Source organism: Hermetia illucens, chromosome 2 (assembly GCF_905115235.1).
Source record: "Hermetia illucens chromosome 2, iHerIll2.2.curated.20191125, whole genome shotgun sequence".
Lineage (NCBI taxonomy): Eukaryota > Metazoa > Arthropoda > Insecta > Diptera > Stratiomyidae > Hermetia > Hermetia illucens.
In genome coordinates, this window is record NC_051850.1 from 52,793,657 (window position 1) to 52,810,191 (window position 16,535).

The window sequence follows — 16,535 nt, forward strand, 5'->3', positions numbered from 1 at the left end:
TTCCTTACCAACGTATCAACGAAGGTCTCAAGTTGACAATTTACGTCAGTGTCATATGTGGCCACTGAACGGTACTTATTGGAAAATTCCGCCTTTACCCAAGGTGTCGCTATAAGGTCACAAGAAAGTTTGGGAGAATTTTGCTATTTTAGAAAAATAAAATAGGCAATCATTGCAAATATTTCTATTCCACCTGACACAATGTAGAGAGGGCAGCTTTTTCCATTTAATTAGAGATAATCTTTCTTTGCTTCTGATAGTAATTATATCCTTCATACAGTTCAAAAAGGAACTGAAAATCATCTCTCCATCTCGAGTTTCTGAATGATGGTATATTTTCTCGTATTCTACCAAAATATCTTCAATAAATTGATAGATAATGCTGGGTGACCGCGATTTGGTTAAGAATACGGAATCGACCAAGTGGCGAAGAACAAGATGGAGAATGTTATGTTAATAGCCTATAAACTGAGATGCTCCTAGATTCTTTTGTCTGAATAGTGCTTAGTTTCGCAACTGCTCCATTCTCCCTTTTTAAGGTTTTGTGTAAAACAAAACCTTATTAAAATCGATTCAATGTCTGTCTGTCTGTCTGTCACACGCATTTTTCTCCAAAACGGCTAAACCGATCCGAACGAAATTTGGTGGACAGATGGGAACTATGAAATCCCACGCATACAGTGGAGTGGCATAAATTTAGGTATAGTTTAAAGCGGGGCTTCCCATACATCCAAAGGGGGGATACAAATAAATATTTCACCGGATATAGTCGCGTGGGGTATTAAATGAAAGATCTCGCTCTGGTCATTAACGCCAAAGTTATAGGAGTTCAAACTTAGCACCTTCGCGTGAATGAACTGCTTCCAAAGCCATGCAAATAAGATGCTGACGTCATAATTAACGAGAATAATTGACATTCGAGTGAAATATTAAAATTCCATTCAAGAAGAATCTAATTCTCCCTAGCCTTTTTAAGGTTTTGTGTGAACACAATGTAGGCTACAATATAGAGCATGATCCCGCCAAATTTGGTGAAAATCGCACTATTATTAACAAAGTTATAATAGGTCAAATCTGTCGCTCCTCTGCAAATTCAAGACTATGAATGTCAATATCACTTCAAAGTGGCAATTTTCACATGTATGTGTGTGTGTGTGTGTATGATGGGGGAGAAGCTACAGCTTCTGAGCACTCAGGCCGTGTTGCCCCATTGTAGTCGCCTCCCCCGTCTAACGGAATATTCCGGATTCGTTAACGTATCGCAGGATTTCCGTCAGTGGATGCGATGCTACCCGTCGCAATTGGAGGACATCGGCACCAAAGATCTGATGCCTGATGCGTCCATAGGCGGGGCATTCACATAGGAAATGCTCCGTGGATTCCCCTTCCTCATTACAGGAGGGACACGTATCATCTTTGGTAATTCTTATTCTGAACATATACCCAGCTAGTGAATTATGGCCTGTCAGAATGCCCACAATACACCTGCAAGTCCTCCTGCTTTTCAACAGGATAAACTTTGCAGTACGTATGTTGGGTTCTGGCAGGAAAAGTTTGGTGTGTCGAGCAGCATTTAAGCTCTGCCACCTGTCATTATGGGAAACTTGTTCCCAGTTTTTGAAAACAGATTTAGCCAATGCTACTGATACCCCAATTGCTGGCTCCGGTCCCGGCATAGGGCAGATTGACCCCTCTTTCGCTAAAGCGTCCGAGATTTCATTTCCCTCTATGCCACAGTGACCAGGTACCCAGAGTAGTTCCACCGTATTGAATCTAGACATCGAGTTCAAACGGTTTCTGCATTCCTGAACGATTTTAGAGGTGATCAAAGGACTGCTCAATGGCAATTTTCACATAATATATATATATATATATATATTTTACGTGCTACATGCTAATGGGACAAATGCACATCCAAATCTTTTTTTAAAAGAAATACACAAAACCTTTCATACCTAAAGCGTCTAGCTTCCGGTTTCCCGACTTGTTTGTATTTGATGTTGGTTAAATTGTTGGTATTTGCTAATAATATTAAACTCAGAGTGTGAAGCGTATGAGGTTGACCATTATCAACACAGGGCTTCCCATCAAATGATTTATTTAAATCGCTTTCTAGAAAATAGAGGGCAATACAATTTTTAGCTATATTACACGGAGCTGTCGTGCACTCGTCGCTCCTCACATCTTTTTCTTTTTCTTCAGCCTTCAGTTCACAGGCGGGGTCGGCTCGTGGTGATCCGTTTTCGTCATTTTATTTTATCAAATGCCTGATCAGGATGTAATCTCGAGACCTTTAAATCCCCATCCAGCGTATCAAGCCACCATTGTTTTGGCCGGCTTTTTGGTTACTTACCATTGCTTTCGATGTTCTGACCAATACTGGTTGTTGAATTCTCGTTAGCGTGAATTACGTGACCATACCATCGAAAACGCCTCTCTTGCAGTTTTTCCACGATCGGTGCAAACCCATATCGATGGCGGATATTCTCATTTCAGACGTAATCAAAACGTGTCACGCCACTAGTGCAATGCAACGTCTTCGCCCCATTACCGCAAGACGCCGTTCATTGTCCTTTATAGTCGGCCAACACTCAGAACTATAGAGAGCGGCAGACGGACGGCATTGGAGTAAATTTTAGATTTGGGACGTGCGCTGATACGTCGATCACAAAGAACACCAGTTGGGGAATGCCACTTCATCCAGGTTGCATTAATGCGTGAAACAATTTCATTACGCAGTTCTCCATTGGCTGATAGCATTGACTCGAGATATTTAAATCGCTGAGTTCTGACAATGGCAGTAACTTGCCCTTCGAGATACTTAAATCGCTCAATTCTGGCAATGGCAGTAACCTGCCCAGAACTGAACGATTTCAATATCTCGGGTCAATGCTATAAGCCAATGGGGAACTACGTTATGCTCCTCACATAGGGAAACACAAAACCTTTTACACCTAAAGCGTCAAGCTTCCGGTTTTCCGAGTTGTTTATATTAACTGCAGTTGTGTCAATCACGCCATCATAAACCAAAACACCAAACTGGAGAGTTCTTTAAGAAATGTGAGACAAACCACCTGATCTCTTTCCACCAAATTGCAAAGAAAGCTCCTCTTCAGCGAAAAGTTCTCTAAACTAGTTCTTTACCTTTTCTGTATCCTTCATAAATTGCCGCCAGAACAGGAACTGCTATCTCCTCTTCACTTAAGTTTTGAATTACTTTCGATGCTTTTCTTATTGACACACCCACAATTGACACCAACTGAGATGCCAATTTTGTAGAATTATAATTTCGTTCCATCCATCGCGTGCAAAGTATTGTTCTTGGCTTGCTAAGTGGCCTGATTTGCTTGCTCATTTTGATGGGTGGATTGTTTTTTGTTGTTTTCGTCATGTAACCTACACGACCTCCTGATTCAACTTGTTCCAAGTAAAGCCCCTTGTTTTCCTTACATAGCCAATTTTCGCTCACTTTTGTGATACTAAAAAGTTTTCTGAGATTTTTTCAGATTTTTTTTTTACTTCCTATCAGTTCCAAATGATTTGATTAGCTTGCGAACCTTTGCAGAAATTTCTTCCATTGAGACAATAGGGAAGTTTAATTTCTTTCAAAGCCTCAACAATTCTTGCAATACCTTATTTATTCTCATCTCAATGTGTAACAATGTCTCCAATTAAACAGAACTTCATCCATATATTTTTTCATCTCAGGAACCATGGTGGGCTTTGTGATTAATTTGGAATATCAAATAAGTAATTACCATTTGGTCAAAGTCCATTACCTGGTGAGAGAGCAAACGGTTGTCATCAGCGTGGTCGAAATGTTTGAGGAAAGATGTCATAGTTCATTGAATTCCACGACGTCCTCCAGACAAGGCAGTATGAAGAACGCCACCGATAACAAGAAGAAATAATATCGGTGACAAGATAGAACCCTGGCGGACCCCGCTTTAGTTTCTCCGGAATGCCCTTCCTACTTAGAGCATTCCAGATACACTCCTTATTCACACTATCGAAAGCTTTCCCGAAATCGATAAAGAACAGATGCAGCAAAGATCTAAACTCCACGCACTGCTTCAAAGCGATCAGAAAGATATTAATGTGGTCAATGCAAGAGAATCTCGATGGGAAGCTTTCGAGCTTTCGAGATGATGCTTGATTTATTCCAGGAATATTTTAGCTATCATCTTTGCGATGGTAGGGAGCACGCAGATACCCCTAAAATTGTCACACTCAAAACGGGTGTCCTTCTTTAGAATCTTAACGATCATACCCGTTTTTTACTTCCTGCGAAAGGTCTCGGATTAACAAGATTTCTGTACGAGGGGAAGCAGCAGATCTGCAGTAACTGCAGGTTCAGCGATAAGTAACTTTGCGGTGAGACCGTCAAGCCCAGCCGTTTTGCTCTGTTTGAGTGCATTGATGGCCGGAATGATTTCTCTTCTGCTCGGAGAAACAGTCCGTATCCACATGTTACGGTAATCTTAACCATTTCATCCACAAGACGAGGAACCCCACCGGATGTGATACGGTTTACTGTCTGTCTGCCTGTCTGTCTGTCCTTCACACGCATTTTTCTCGGAGACGGTTATAGCAATTGACACCAAATTTGGTAGAAAGGTGGGAACCGCTGACCGCTCACGCATATAGTAAGTTACCTCCTTTTACGTCGAATTTAAGGGGGGGGGGTCCCCATACATGCAAAAGGGGGGTATAAATTTTTTTTTCATCAAATATAGTCATGTGGGGTATCAAATTAAAGGTCTCTTAGTTTTGACATTTGTTGAAAAGGCGGGGAGTGCGGGGGGTTGAAAGTGATCATTCTTTTAACCAACCCATTCTCAGAAACTACCCTGCCAAAAAATCTGAAAAAATCAGGGGTGCCTAGGTTCCGAAATACCCTCCATACCGATACCTCTTCAAATAAAGTTAATAATAGTACATTACTATAATTTTTAGTAATTGACAGGAAAACCCCTCTTAAGTTTACCCTAGAATCACAAAATTTTGCAGCAATGTAAGCTATAATATAGAGCACGATCATGCCAAATTTGATGAAAATCGCATTATTACTAACAAAGTTATACTAAGTCGAAACTGTCACTCCTCTGAAAATTCAAGACTATGAATGTCAATATCACTTGAAAGTGGATATTTTCACATAATACATATATGCGTATTTTACGTGCTACATGCTAATGGGATAAATGTCCACTCAAATCTCTTTATACGCAAAACCTTTCATACCTGAAGCGTCTAGCTTCCGGTTTCACGACTTGTTTCATATTTTCGAAAAATTACGAAAATTAACATTAAAATGTATTTTCTACGGCGGTAGTTGGGTCACCTCCTGAAAGAGTCCATACCTTTTTAAATCTCCTCTTCTTGTGAACTTTTTAAATGAAATAAAAATCTTAGCTTAGCCAATGGTCTCAAAACCCTGACCATGGATTAGGATAGTAAATAAGATAGATAAAATCGTAGAATAAACAGACTCGTCTCACTGGCATATATCACCTGTTTTAAAAAAAGCCGTAGTTTGGCCTAAACGTCATCGTTAAGAAAGAAATTAGCAATACGAGCGGAATTTCGAATAAATTATAGACGTAGTATATTTCCATTCATTTTTTGTAGCTATTCTATTTTAGGAGAGGGCTCTTTAATGCTTACTAAACAATGCCTTTTTTCTGTCATGAGGATAGACACTAAAAAGAGTGGACTCGTCTTCCGGTTTCTGACTGGTTCTTCCCCGCAATCTTGGTGTTGAAAATGTTGGTACAACATAAATGGCGATCAAAATTAAACAACATGACATGTGCTTGTGAACCGGTTGTTAGAGATGCCTCGAAGATAGGCTTAATATGATGTACTACATCGGGCGATACTGGCCGAAATTAGGTTCCTAGATTGGTGGATTATCGTGGTTTATAGTGTGACTCTGGACATTCTCATACCATAATTCTCCCTAAACACATTAGACCCAACTATTGTGCACTTTCCCACAAATTAAAATAATTACTCATATTAATATGCATGTACTTTTCCACTAGTGATAGAAATAGCCTCCATTCACTCCAAATAGTTGGCGGTCGAGTGAGCTTGAATTTTGGAAGTTTGCCAATCAACTACTGCGGACGAGAGAACCAGTTCAACAAACCATTTGCGTAAATTGAAATGGGAAACAAATGCAAATAAAGCTTTTTAATAATAGCCATCTCGATAAGACTATAGTGCGTTGATAAAAGATAAGATTCATCTATAAGCCGATGGTCCAAGATTAGTATTCTTTTTACCGCCTTCCTACAAGGTAGTGGCCATTCAAGTAAAATAAATAAACGCGAAAGTATAGTTAGATCAAAGGTAGAACAAAAATGGAAGTTCCAACCGACAGTAATCACGATTTAGATAAAATTCTAACTGAAATTGGGCAGTTTGGTGTGTTTCAAATACTGAGCTGTGCTCTAATAAGCCTCCCAATGTTATTCTGCGGAATAGAGTTGAGTTTTGCCTTCGCAGCAAGTGGTGTAGAGCAAAGGTGAAAAACACGTGCCTATAGTGAAGTGATTTAGGAAAACACCGGATTTAAATACATAACTTTTCAGATGCCTTATAAATGAATGTGACCTAGATGGTGCCAGGAATATTTCCTTTTTGCCACCGTGGATAAATAATAGTGTACCATTCGAAAACGGAGCACCCGCAAAGTGCACGCGGTACAGACCATATAATTCTAGTGAAACGTTGGATATTAAAAACAGGAGCAGTATTAGTAGCAGCAATGGATTCTGTTCGGCGGAAATGTTTGACCAAAGGACAACTGAGTCTTGTAGTGAGTTTGTTTACAAAACTGAGGAAAGGACCATTGCAACAGAGGTAAGGAGCAAAGTACATGCAGAAGGCTACTAAACCCCCGCCTGTCTACCTACTCGTGATAGTTGTGTCTTTTCAAAAAGTTTGACAAAAACGTGACAGCTAACAATTCAGCTAACGTTAGGAAATCTTCTTTTTCCTTAGTGCCTGTCCCGTTTGGTAATGGAGTCGGATTGTCTAAATTAGGTTCGCCACTTTCTTTGATTATAGGCTTGAATCTGCTGAGGATAATTGGCTTTTATGTCACCAAATCATATCAAGCGATCGTTGCGTCATTCGGCCTTTGGGTGATTTCCCTTCGATTTGGATTTTCAGGTTAATCTCAGCCAATGATTTCTCTTCAGCGTAGATTGAACGATCATTCCATTGGAGATATCTCTCTCGGAAAGATTACGGATCTCCTAATTTTCCACTTGATTATTCTGATAGACTTATCGAACTTTAATGATCACACAGTAGAATCCCGATAATTCGTAACGTCAAGGGACTGACGGTTTGATACGAAATATTGGGATTACCAATTATCGGGAGTGCAAAATAAAGAAAATTAACTCTGGGGACCGACAAATTTGTACAAATTTGCCGGTCATACGAATAATCGATGTACGAATTATCGGGATTATACTGTACATAGAATGTATAGTAAATGATATACCTTTGAAAATGTATGCCTATTAAAAACACTGGTTTACAAATTTTAGCTTTTTAATATATTTTTGATGCAACATTTTGAAGGTGTTTTCTTTGTATTTTTGATGAACGTATAACGTCTCATGAATATTGTGTCAAAGTTTCAAATCGATCGGAGTAAAATTGACGAAGGTCGGGTAGTTCAGTGTGCAAAACTTTAAAGCACTTTTTTGAAACTTGCTATTTTGAAGTCTCTGTACGCCAGAACTCAAAATCTATTGTACCAATCGTTTTGATATTGTGCACAGTACTTTCCCACATAACTCTCTAGGTGTCCTTGGGCGCCTTTTTCTTAAAAAAAAAAAATTAATTATTTTAAATTTGTTTAAATTAACCGATTTACTGGCTTCCATGTGCGCCAAAAAATTAAAAAATCGACAAAAAAAAATCCCACCGCGGTTCCTCGAGAAACATCTCCGCAAAACAAATATTTTCCGAAGTGCCTCCTGAGATTCACTGCCACTCGTTTAATTTTTAATTTTTTGGAATAAAAATTTAAGGAAATATTGTTCACATGTTCCATTATTATATGGAAATTGTCTAAATAAATTGGTACTATCTATATTCGCAAAAAAAAATTAAAAACACCGCATTTTTTCACCGAATTAACCCTATGCCCTCCCTCCTTTAACAGGTAAAGCGTCATATGTCAGGTTTATGTCGATCGCCGTAATGAAGTGCGATTTTGCCGGTCCGAATGGCGCTCGAATGACGCTAAAAGAGCGAGAATATCTTTTTTGAAGAAATCGAAGAATTATGGAGTAGGTATGGCAGATTAATGGTCAGTTAAGATTTTATAGTTAATTCTCATTTTTAAATGCGTTTTTCTCGAAACTGCATGCCATGCATGCCACCATATTTCAAAATCTGTCCAACGAAATTCTTTGAAACTTTCACGTCTTCTTCAGAAGATATTTCTACGGTTCGGAAACTAGGATAATTGCAATTCACCGGACTATTTTTAAGGTTTTGTGTAAAGCAACCAATATTAATGATGGGAGATCTGGTCACTCCTCACATGTCTGTCTTCCTTTCTGTCGCACGCATTTTTCTCGGAAACGGTTATACCGATTGACACCAAATTTGGTGGGAAGGTAGAAGCTGTGAACCGTCACGCATACAGTAAGTTACGTAAAATTTACGTGGTGGAGTGGGGACTCTCGTACATGCAAAAGGGGGGTGTAATTTTTTTCACCAAATATAGTCATGTGGGATATCAAATGAAAGGTGTTAGTTAGTACTTCCCGAAGTCGGTTTTAGTTTTCACATTTGTCAGAAAGGTATGGAGTGCAGGGGGTCGAAAGTGATTATTTCTTTCACGGACCCATTCTCAGAAACTACACAACGGAAAAATCTGAAAAAAATAAATAAATGTGTCGCAATCTCTCATTTGAAGTTACTCAGATGTGATGCGTTCTAAAAACCATCAACATTTCTTCGCTCTCATATTTACTATATACAAACGATCCATGCACACTTGTACAAACAAAAATTTAACACGTTATCTCTTTCTAGTAAAAAAAACATTAGGTATAATAACGAAACTAATTTGTTTTATTACACAAAACTGATATTTATCTTAAAAAGAATTGGTTTTCACAGATAAGAGATATGGAATAGTAGTTTTTTCAGATTTTTCGATTTGGTGGTCTCAGACTATGATCAATATCAAAACTAAAACTATTCATAGAAATTCCATACATATAGCATCGCACCCCATTCAGGTCTCCTCGAAAAGCCTAAACTACTGTTCTACTACTATGTGCAGTGGATTTTGTTGTTTTGATCCCTAATTCAGTTGAGAAGAGTGTGGTGATCCATCGGACTGAAAATTTTGGTTTTGTTTGTGTTCATCTTCAGTCCAAATTCGCTCGGAGCGGAAGCAACCAGATGTCATTAGCGTAGTCAAGGTATTTAAGGAAAGGCGTCACTGTTCATTGAAACATTCCACATCATTTGGACAAAGCATCATGAAGGTTGTCATCGATAACTAGACTGAATACGACGACAAAGAACAATTTTTCCGGACTCCAGAGGTTATGAAAATGAAGCGAAGCAATGACATACTGATTCACAAAGATCCGCAAAGTATAGATAAGAAAGGATCTAGAGCGAAAAGCAGTCTGCTCTTTGTCCATCAAACTTTTTTGACGCATTTCAGGATTATTTCAACTACTATCTTCGCGACAGAAGAGATAGCGCGCACAGCTCTCCAATTATCGCACTCTTATTTGAAAATTGTTCAAACTTTCCAAAAAAAAGCGCTAACAAACAGAGAAGACACCCCCAGCTACATTTGAAATCAGGATCTGCATAGGGCCCTGCGAATACCGATGGTCAGTTACGTTTCTATGAAATAACCAAAACCAAAACCTGCCGAGACATCCGAAAAGTGAAAAGCCGAAAGACCTACTTTCCTCACAAAAAACAAACTGATATAGAACTAAAGTTTATGAGAAACAGCTAGCACCACAGCAAAACCAACTAAGAGGCCAGGTTTGGCCAGAGGATCTTTCCTCAACAAATGTAAAGTTGGAATACGAAAAGCAAATTGCTAAAGAAAACCTCTGTAGTATCCAAGTGAGAGGTGGTTAAATTGGATAAAAAATCTTCGGGATCTTGACGATCATCCCCTTTCTCCATGGGTGTGTCGGAAAAGGACCTCGCCTCATTCCCAAGTTTGGCTGAAATAGAGGCATGCAAGCGCATGTTGACGAGACTCTAAGGTGTTAGTAGACCTACACGATCAATTTTCGCCAGTTTTTCTGCTCAAGGATGGCTCCACCCTTGTGATTGACCATAGTCAATGCGGATAGTCGTTTTGACGCTTATTCCCACTGTGTTGTAGTCGGTTCCACTTATATTTACTTAAGAACTTATGGTCGATCTTATATTGAGGACTTATCGCCTTCAAGAACCATCTTGAAAAAATCACCTATGGCATCTGTAATGTACCCAACTGGTCATTATCATACATACATACTGGTGGTAAATTCCTGATTGCAATTAAGGGGTTAAACCACTGTAGAGGGTTAAAAAATGAGCGTATTTCGTGGACTGTTTTCAGCAGGACAATGAAGTTAATCGAAGTCCTGATAAAGGTCCTGTATAAGTAATGCATAAATTATTTTTTTTCAAAGTAATGCAAAGAAAATACCAGCTGCAGAGCTTTTCTTCGTCGCTCCTTTTCTCAAGGACAATTTGTGGTGAGCAAGGAAATTGTTTTCAATTATACATACAAATAATAGAGAATTTTTTCGATATTTTGATTTTTGCAGAAAACGCCGCATTTTTTTTTAAGTCAAAATTTTTGACAAACATCCTTTAAATATAATTACTAAAAAAACTATATAATGAATCGCAAAATCAATGCAGATTATTATAATACATCCTCAACGGCGCAACAACCGGTATCCGGTCTAGGCCTGCCTTAATAAGGAACTCCAGACATCCCCGTTTCGCGCCGAGATCCACCAATTCGATATCGTCATCATTCCATCTTAGGCAGGGTCTGCCTCGTCTTCTTTTTCTACCATAGATATTGCCCTTATAGACATTCCGTGCACGATCATCCTCATCCATACGGATTAAGTGACCCCCGCCCCCCCGGATTTTATTCACAACCGGACGGTCATGGTATCGCTCATAGATTTCGTCGTTATGTAGGCTACGGAATCGTCCATCCTCATGTAGGGGGCCAAAAATTCTTCGGAGGATTCTTCTCTCGAACGCGACCAAGAGTTCGCAATTTTTCTTGCGAAGAACCCAAGTCTCCGAGGAATACATGAGGACTGGCAAGATCATAGTCTTGTACAGTAAGAGCTTTGACCCTATGGTGAGACGTTGCGAGCGAAACAGTTTTTGTAAGCTGAAATAGGCTCTGTCGGCGTGCGTGGATTTCATCGTCGTAGCTGTTATTGGTTGTGATTTTCGACCTAGCTAGGAGAAATTATCAACCGTCTCAAAGTTGAAGTCTCCTGTCTTTATTCTTCCCGTTTGACCAATGCGGTTTGGTGTTGTTGATTGGTTAGTTTTTGGTGCGGACGTTGCCACCATATATTTTGTCTTGCCTTCATTGATGTACAGCCTGAAACATTGCCGTCTGATCGATCTAGATGAAGGCAGTTTGTACGTCTCGGGTGGTTCTTCCCATGATCTTGATATCGTCAGCATAGGCCAGTAGTTGGGTGGACTTAAAGAGGATCGTAACCCTCGCATTTACCTCAGCATCACGGACCACTCACTCGAGGGCCAGATTAAAGAAGACGCATGATAGGGCATCCTCTTGTCGTAGACCGTTGTTGATGTCGAATGGTCTTGAGAGCGATCCTGCTGCTTTTATCTGGCCTCGCACATTGGGCAGGGTCAGCTTAGTCAGTCTTATAAATTTTTTCGGGATACCGAATTATCTCATAACCGTGTACAGTTTTACCCTGGCTATGCTATCATAGGCGGCTTTAAAGTCGATGAACTGATGGTGCAACTGATGTCCATATTCCAACAGTTTTTCCATAGCTTGCCGCAGAGAGAAAATCTGATCTGTTGCTGATTTGCCTGGAGTGAAGCCTCTTTGGTATGGGCCAATGATGTTCTGGGCGTATGGGGCTATCCGGCCTAGCAAGGTAGCGAAGAATATGGTGGATGGTACTGAGCAACGTGATACCTCTATAATTGCTGCACTATGTGATATCTCCCTTTTTATGTATGAGACAGATAATGCCTCTTTGCCAGTCGTTAGGCATTGATTCGCTGTTCCACACCTTGAGCACAAGTTGATGAACCACTTAGTGTAATTGGTCGCCTCCATATTTAACCAAATCGGCTGAAATTCCATCGACTCCTGGCGACTTATGATGAATTGCACGAACTGTTTCTCCTATACTTGTTGATGGCAGTATTTGTCCGTCGTCCTCAGTTGGCGGGACCTCCAACTCGCCGATGCTCTGGTTGTTCGAAAGCTCATCAAAGTACTCAACCCATCGCTCTAATATGCCCATGTCGGAAATCAGATTTCCGTCTTTGTCTCGGCAGGATGAGCATCGAGGTATCTAAAACTTCCGCGCCTGGTGCGGTTGCTACCTGCACTTTTCTAGTTCACATACTTGTGGGTTTTCCCAGGCTTCCTTTTTCCGTCTGTGAAGTCGCTTCTCCGTTCGCCGGAGTTTTTGATAAGTCTGTGTGCGTACCCGCGTTCTTTGAGAATGCAACATTACTCGGTATACAGCATTCTTCCGTTCCGTAGCTAGCTTACATTCAGCGTCGAACCGCCGTTCCGACTTTTTTTGCGGCTGGGGCCAAGTATGTTTGTGGCCGTATCAATGATGACGTTCTTCATGTGGTTGTGAAGATCACGTGTTGATGCTTTATCTCCAGGATCTCTGTTAACTGCGGTTATTGCGGCATCATTTCCCTCTTATATGTGTTACAGAGGGCTGTGTTGTGAATGGCTTCAGTATTTACTCCCACCTGATTGTCAAAGGGGAATGTAGATAGTGATCCAAGTCTATATTGGCCCCTCTGTATGTTCTGACATTCATCAAGGCTGAGAGGTGGTGGCGTTCAATCAGCACGGGGTCAATTTGGTTGAAAGTGGTCCCGTTTGGAGAGGCCCGCGTATGTTTGTGAACCGCTTTCAGCGCAAACCAGGTATTTCCAATAACCATTTCGTACGATACTGCTAACTAAATAATCCGCAGCCCGTTATCATTTGCATTTTGGTGTAAGCTATGGGAGCCGACGTATCACCTGAATACGGGCTCCGTCCCTACTTGACTGTTGAAATCTCCAAGTATGATTTTGATATCATACTTGGGAGAGGCTTCGAGGGTCCGCGCAACTGCCTCGTAGAAGGTATCTTTCTCCGACTCTGCAGTCTCCTCTGTAGGGGCGTGAACATTAATGAGGCTTATATGTCTAAACTTGCCTCGCAAATGTAGAGTGCATAGTCTTTCGCTTATATTTTCAAATCCGATAACAACAGGTTTCATTTTTTGGCTGACTAAGAAACCTACTCCGAGCACATGGTTTATTGAATGGCCACTATAATAAATGGTGTAGTGGCTCTTCTCCAGGAAATCAGTACATTTTTTCCAGTTTTTAGGCGCGGGAGACTCGTCTTCACCCTTCTCTATCTGCAGTTTTTCATAAAGAAAGAAATCCCTGCGATCACCACGTGGAGGTGGAGATAGGGTTTGGTAGTAGAGCTGTTGGTGTTGGTTGAGCAGGCGTTTCCCAGGTTTTATGCTCCATCGTGGGTACCAGTCCACGTTTCGCCCTGGGACCTATACTACGCTTTGACCGCCTCAGTCCTTCGAAATGTTAGAGCCCTTTAAAAAAAAAAAAACAAAAAAACGAATTCCTATAGTGGCCTACCCTTTAAAGTATTCCTTCCGTGGTTCCCCTTACTCCCCCAAACTCTTTTTGTATGCTTTGCTTGCCCGTCCCACATGTATGAAAAATTATTATGCAGTTTGTCTGTCACGTACCCTTCCTTCTACTGATTTTTTCCACGCAATGCTCACCTAGTCTAGTTATTCCAGTTTTCTAATCCATTCCAATAACCCATACTACCCTTCTCTACTACTCTCTTGTTTCATGAATACTTCTTCTACCCTGCAATTCACCGCCATGATCCACTGCTTGGACCACCCTCTCGACCTATTCCTTTCCAACTTGCCCGAGCGGTGCCTCTCCTCGTATGTCAAAATTGACGCCCACCAGATCCAGACCTTAAATTCGAAACGGAGCTTCGTCGATCCAAATCCAACCTTGCTCGAAAATCTGCAAAATTTAATTTCAACCAAGATTCTTATAATAGTTACTCATCAAGTTCCTCCTCTCAATTCCTACTACGTAGAAATTGCCAATCGTGATTCCAAAATATCTAGTATTGTTCTGCATCCCTCCCCCAACCTAAATTCAGCCTTCTTTAACACTTTTCCACTATCTCAATATGAACTTCCGTGAATGATGCCCTTTGATTTAGACTCCTTAACTCAATTTTGAATGCCTTGCTCTTGAAACGGTACAATAAAATCTCCATTGATATCGGTAATCTTTTCAAGCTCGCTAATTATCTAATCAACAACTTTGCTATCTCGGATATTATATTCTACATTGTCTTTCGTAACACACCTAGTGCAGAAATTTTCGAAGTTCCCTTCGAGGGGCTGGATATCTTCTTTCACACTCCACCCCTCTTCCTAGCTTTAAGTGTAGAATAAGTTGTTAACGTTCTTCACACTCTTGGGAAAGTACATAATTAGAAATTCTATCCTCTGTGTATTGTTCCCTTAAATAAATAAATAAAATAAACTTTGGAAATTTGAACCCACCACCATCAAACTCATACGATTCATGTTCTTGTTTTTTAACCTTTCAGTGGGATATGTCCTGTCCAAACGACGCTTGGAAATTGGCACTTATTGGAACTATTCATAATGTTGGACAATTTATTGGTATGCCAATCGGTGGCTACATATCAGACAGGTAATATGACTTTAATACCTCCAACGAAAACCATTGTAATTCGACAAACTTTTTCGACCCCTCTTCAACCGTTTGTCGATGTTCAACAAGATATGGCCGACGTACAATCCTTGCACTTGCAGGAACGATTAGCGCATTAATGGGCATTATTCGATCTTTCTCAGTGAACTATATCATGTTTGCTGTATTTGAAATGTTGAATGCTTTCGGTGGTATCGTGTATCCAACCGTCATAGTACTTGGAATGGAGTTGGTTGGCCCGGAGAAACGCGCTTTATCCACAGCTATCCTAGCGGCGGCCTATCCACTGGGCGAAGTTACAATGGGCCTTGTGGCCAAATATGTGACCAATTGGAGGAACTTCCTCAGGTTTTTGTATGCTCCTGGACTCTTACACATAGCATACTTTTGGATTATTGACGAGAGTGTTCGTTGGTTATTAGCTAAAGGAAGATACGACGAAGCAATACGTACTCTCAAGAAAGCGGCAAGATTCAATAGGACTCAACTGTCTGAACAATCACTTGAGAAACTTTGTTTAAACAGCGAATCACATAAGGAAAGTTCAGAAGACGCTTCCAGCGAATCGTATCCCATTTGTCATGCATGCACATCACCGAAGCTGCTTTTCCGCATCGTGAACTTGTCATTTTGTTGGTTCACAAACGTGTTAGTCTACTACGGATTAAGTTTGAATTCAGTATCATTCGCTGGCGACAAATATGTAAACTTCATGCTGGTTTGCTTGGTGGAAATACCAGGAGCTATAGCTTCCTATTTCGCCGTTAGTTTGCTCGGAAGACGACCCTCCCAAAGCGGCTTTTTGATTATCAGCGGGTTGGCATGTTTGCTGTCGTACTTCGTCAGTGAGAGTGAGTTTTAAATGTAAGTAAATATAGAAACTAGAAAAAAATTGATAACGTTTCTTCCCAGATCAACCGTGGCTGGCATTTTCACTAGTCCTTCTTGGGAAACTTGCGATAACAGCATCTTTTGTAGTTTTATTTGTCTATGCCTCGGAGCTGTTTCCAACAAATCTTCGACAAAGTTTAATTTCTTTCTGCATAATGTTTGGACGAATTGGTTCCATGATTGCGCCTCAAACACCCTTACTTGTAAGTAACATTTTCCCTTAGATTTATGAGCAACCAGCACTACCCTCTTACCGTCCATAGGCTGAAATTTTACCAGCATTACCATTGATTCTATTTGGATCCTGTGCAATCATTTCCGGAGTATTGGTGCTGACATTCCCTGAAACTGCGAATACAACGCTTCCGACAACTATATTGGATGCTGAGAATGTTGGCAATAATGCCGTGAAAAACGAAGTGAATGGAAATGCCCAATAAAGCTCAAAACATGAAGCCTTTGATGATATCATTACACTTTGCAGCCTAGATTCTACAACGTTGGTGAAAATACTGGGTCTCACGAAGGCAATGCAATTTTTCCGTGAATCCTCCAGCAATTCGGGGGTGAATTACGAA

The 16,535-nt window shown here is 40.5% G+C and overlaps 1 protein-coding gene across 1 annotated transcript; it reads left to right on the plus strand.

Moving 5' to 3' along the window:
• The first annotated feature begins 6,276 nt into the window (after positions 1-6,276).
• LOC119648795 (organic cation transporter protein-like) lies at positions 6,277-16,519 on the plus strand. The gene is made up of 7 exons (XM_038050640.1): positions 6,277-6,532; positions 6,600-6,870; positions 14,939-15,045; positions 15,136-15,917; positions 15,979-16,160; positions 16,221-16,376; positions 16,442-16,519. Exons 1-7 carry the CDS (start codon positions 6,369-6,371, stop codon positions 16,502-16,504), a joined length of 1,725 nt encoding a protein of 574 aa, XP_037906568.1. The 5' UTR covers positions 6,277-6,368; the 3' UTR covers positions 16,505-16,519.
• The last annotated feature ends 16 nt before the right edge of the window (positions 16,520-16,535 follow it).

Bases quoted from the DNA above. Each gene is read 5' to 3' on its own strand.
- LOC119648795 (XM_038050640.1), top strand. From the start codon at position 6,369: ATGGAAGTTCCAACCGACAGTAATCACGATTTAGATAAAATTCTAACT. The intron at 6,533-6,599 runs GTGAAAAACACG...ATAACTTTTCAG, and splicing joins GCAAGTGGTGTAGAGCAAAG to ATGCCTTATAAATGAATGTG. The intron at 16,377-16,441 runs GTGAATGGAAAT...TACACTTTGCAG, and splicing joins ATAATGCCGTGAAAAACGAA to CCTAGATTCTACAACGTTGG.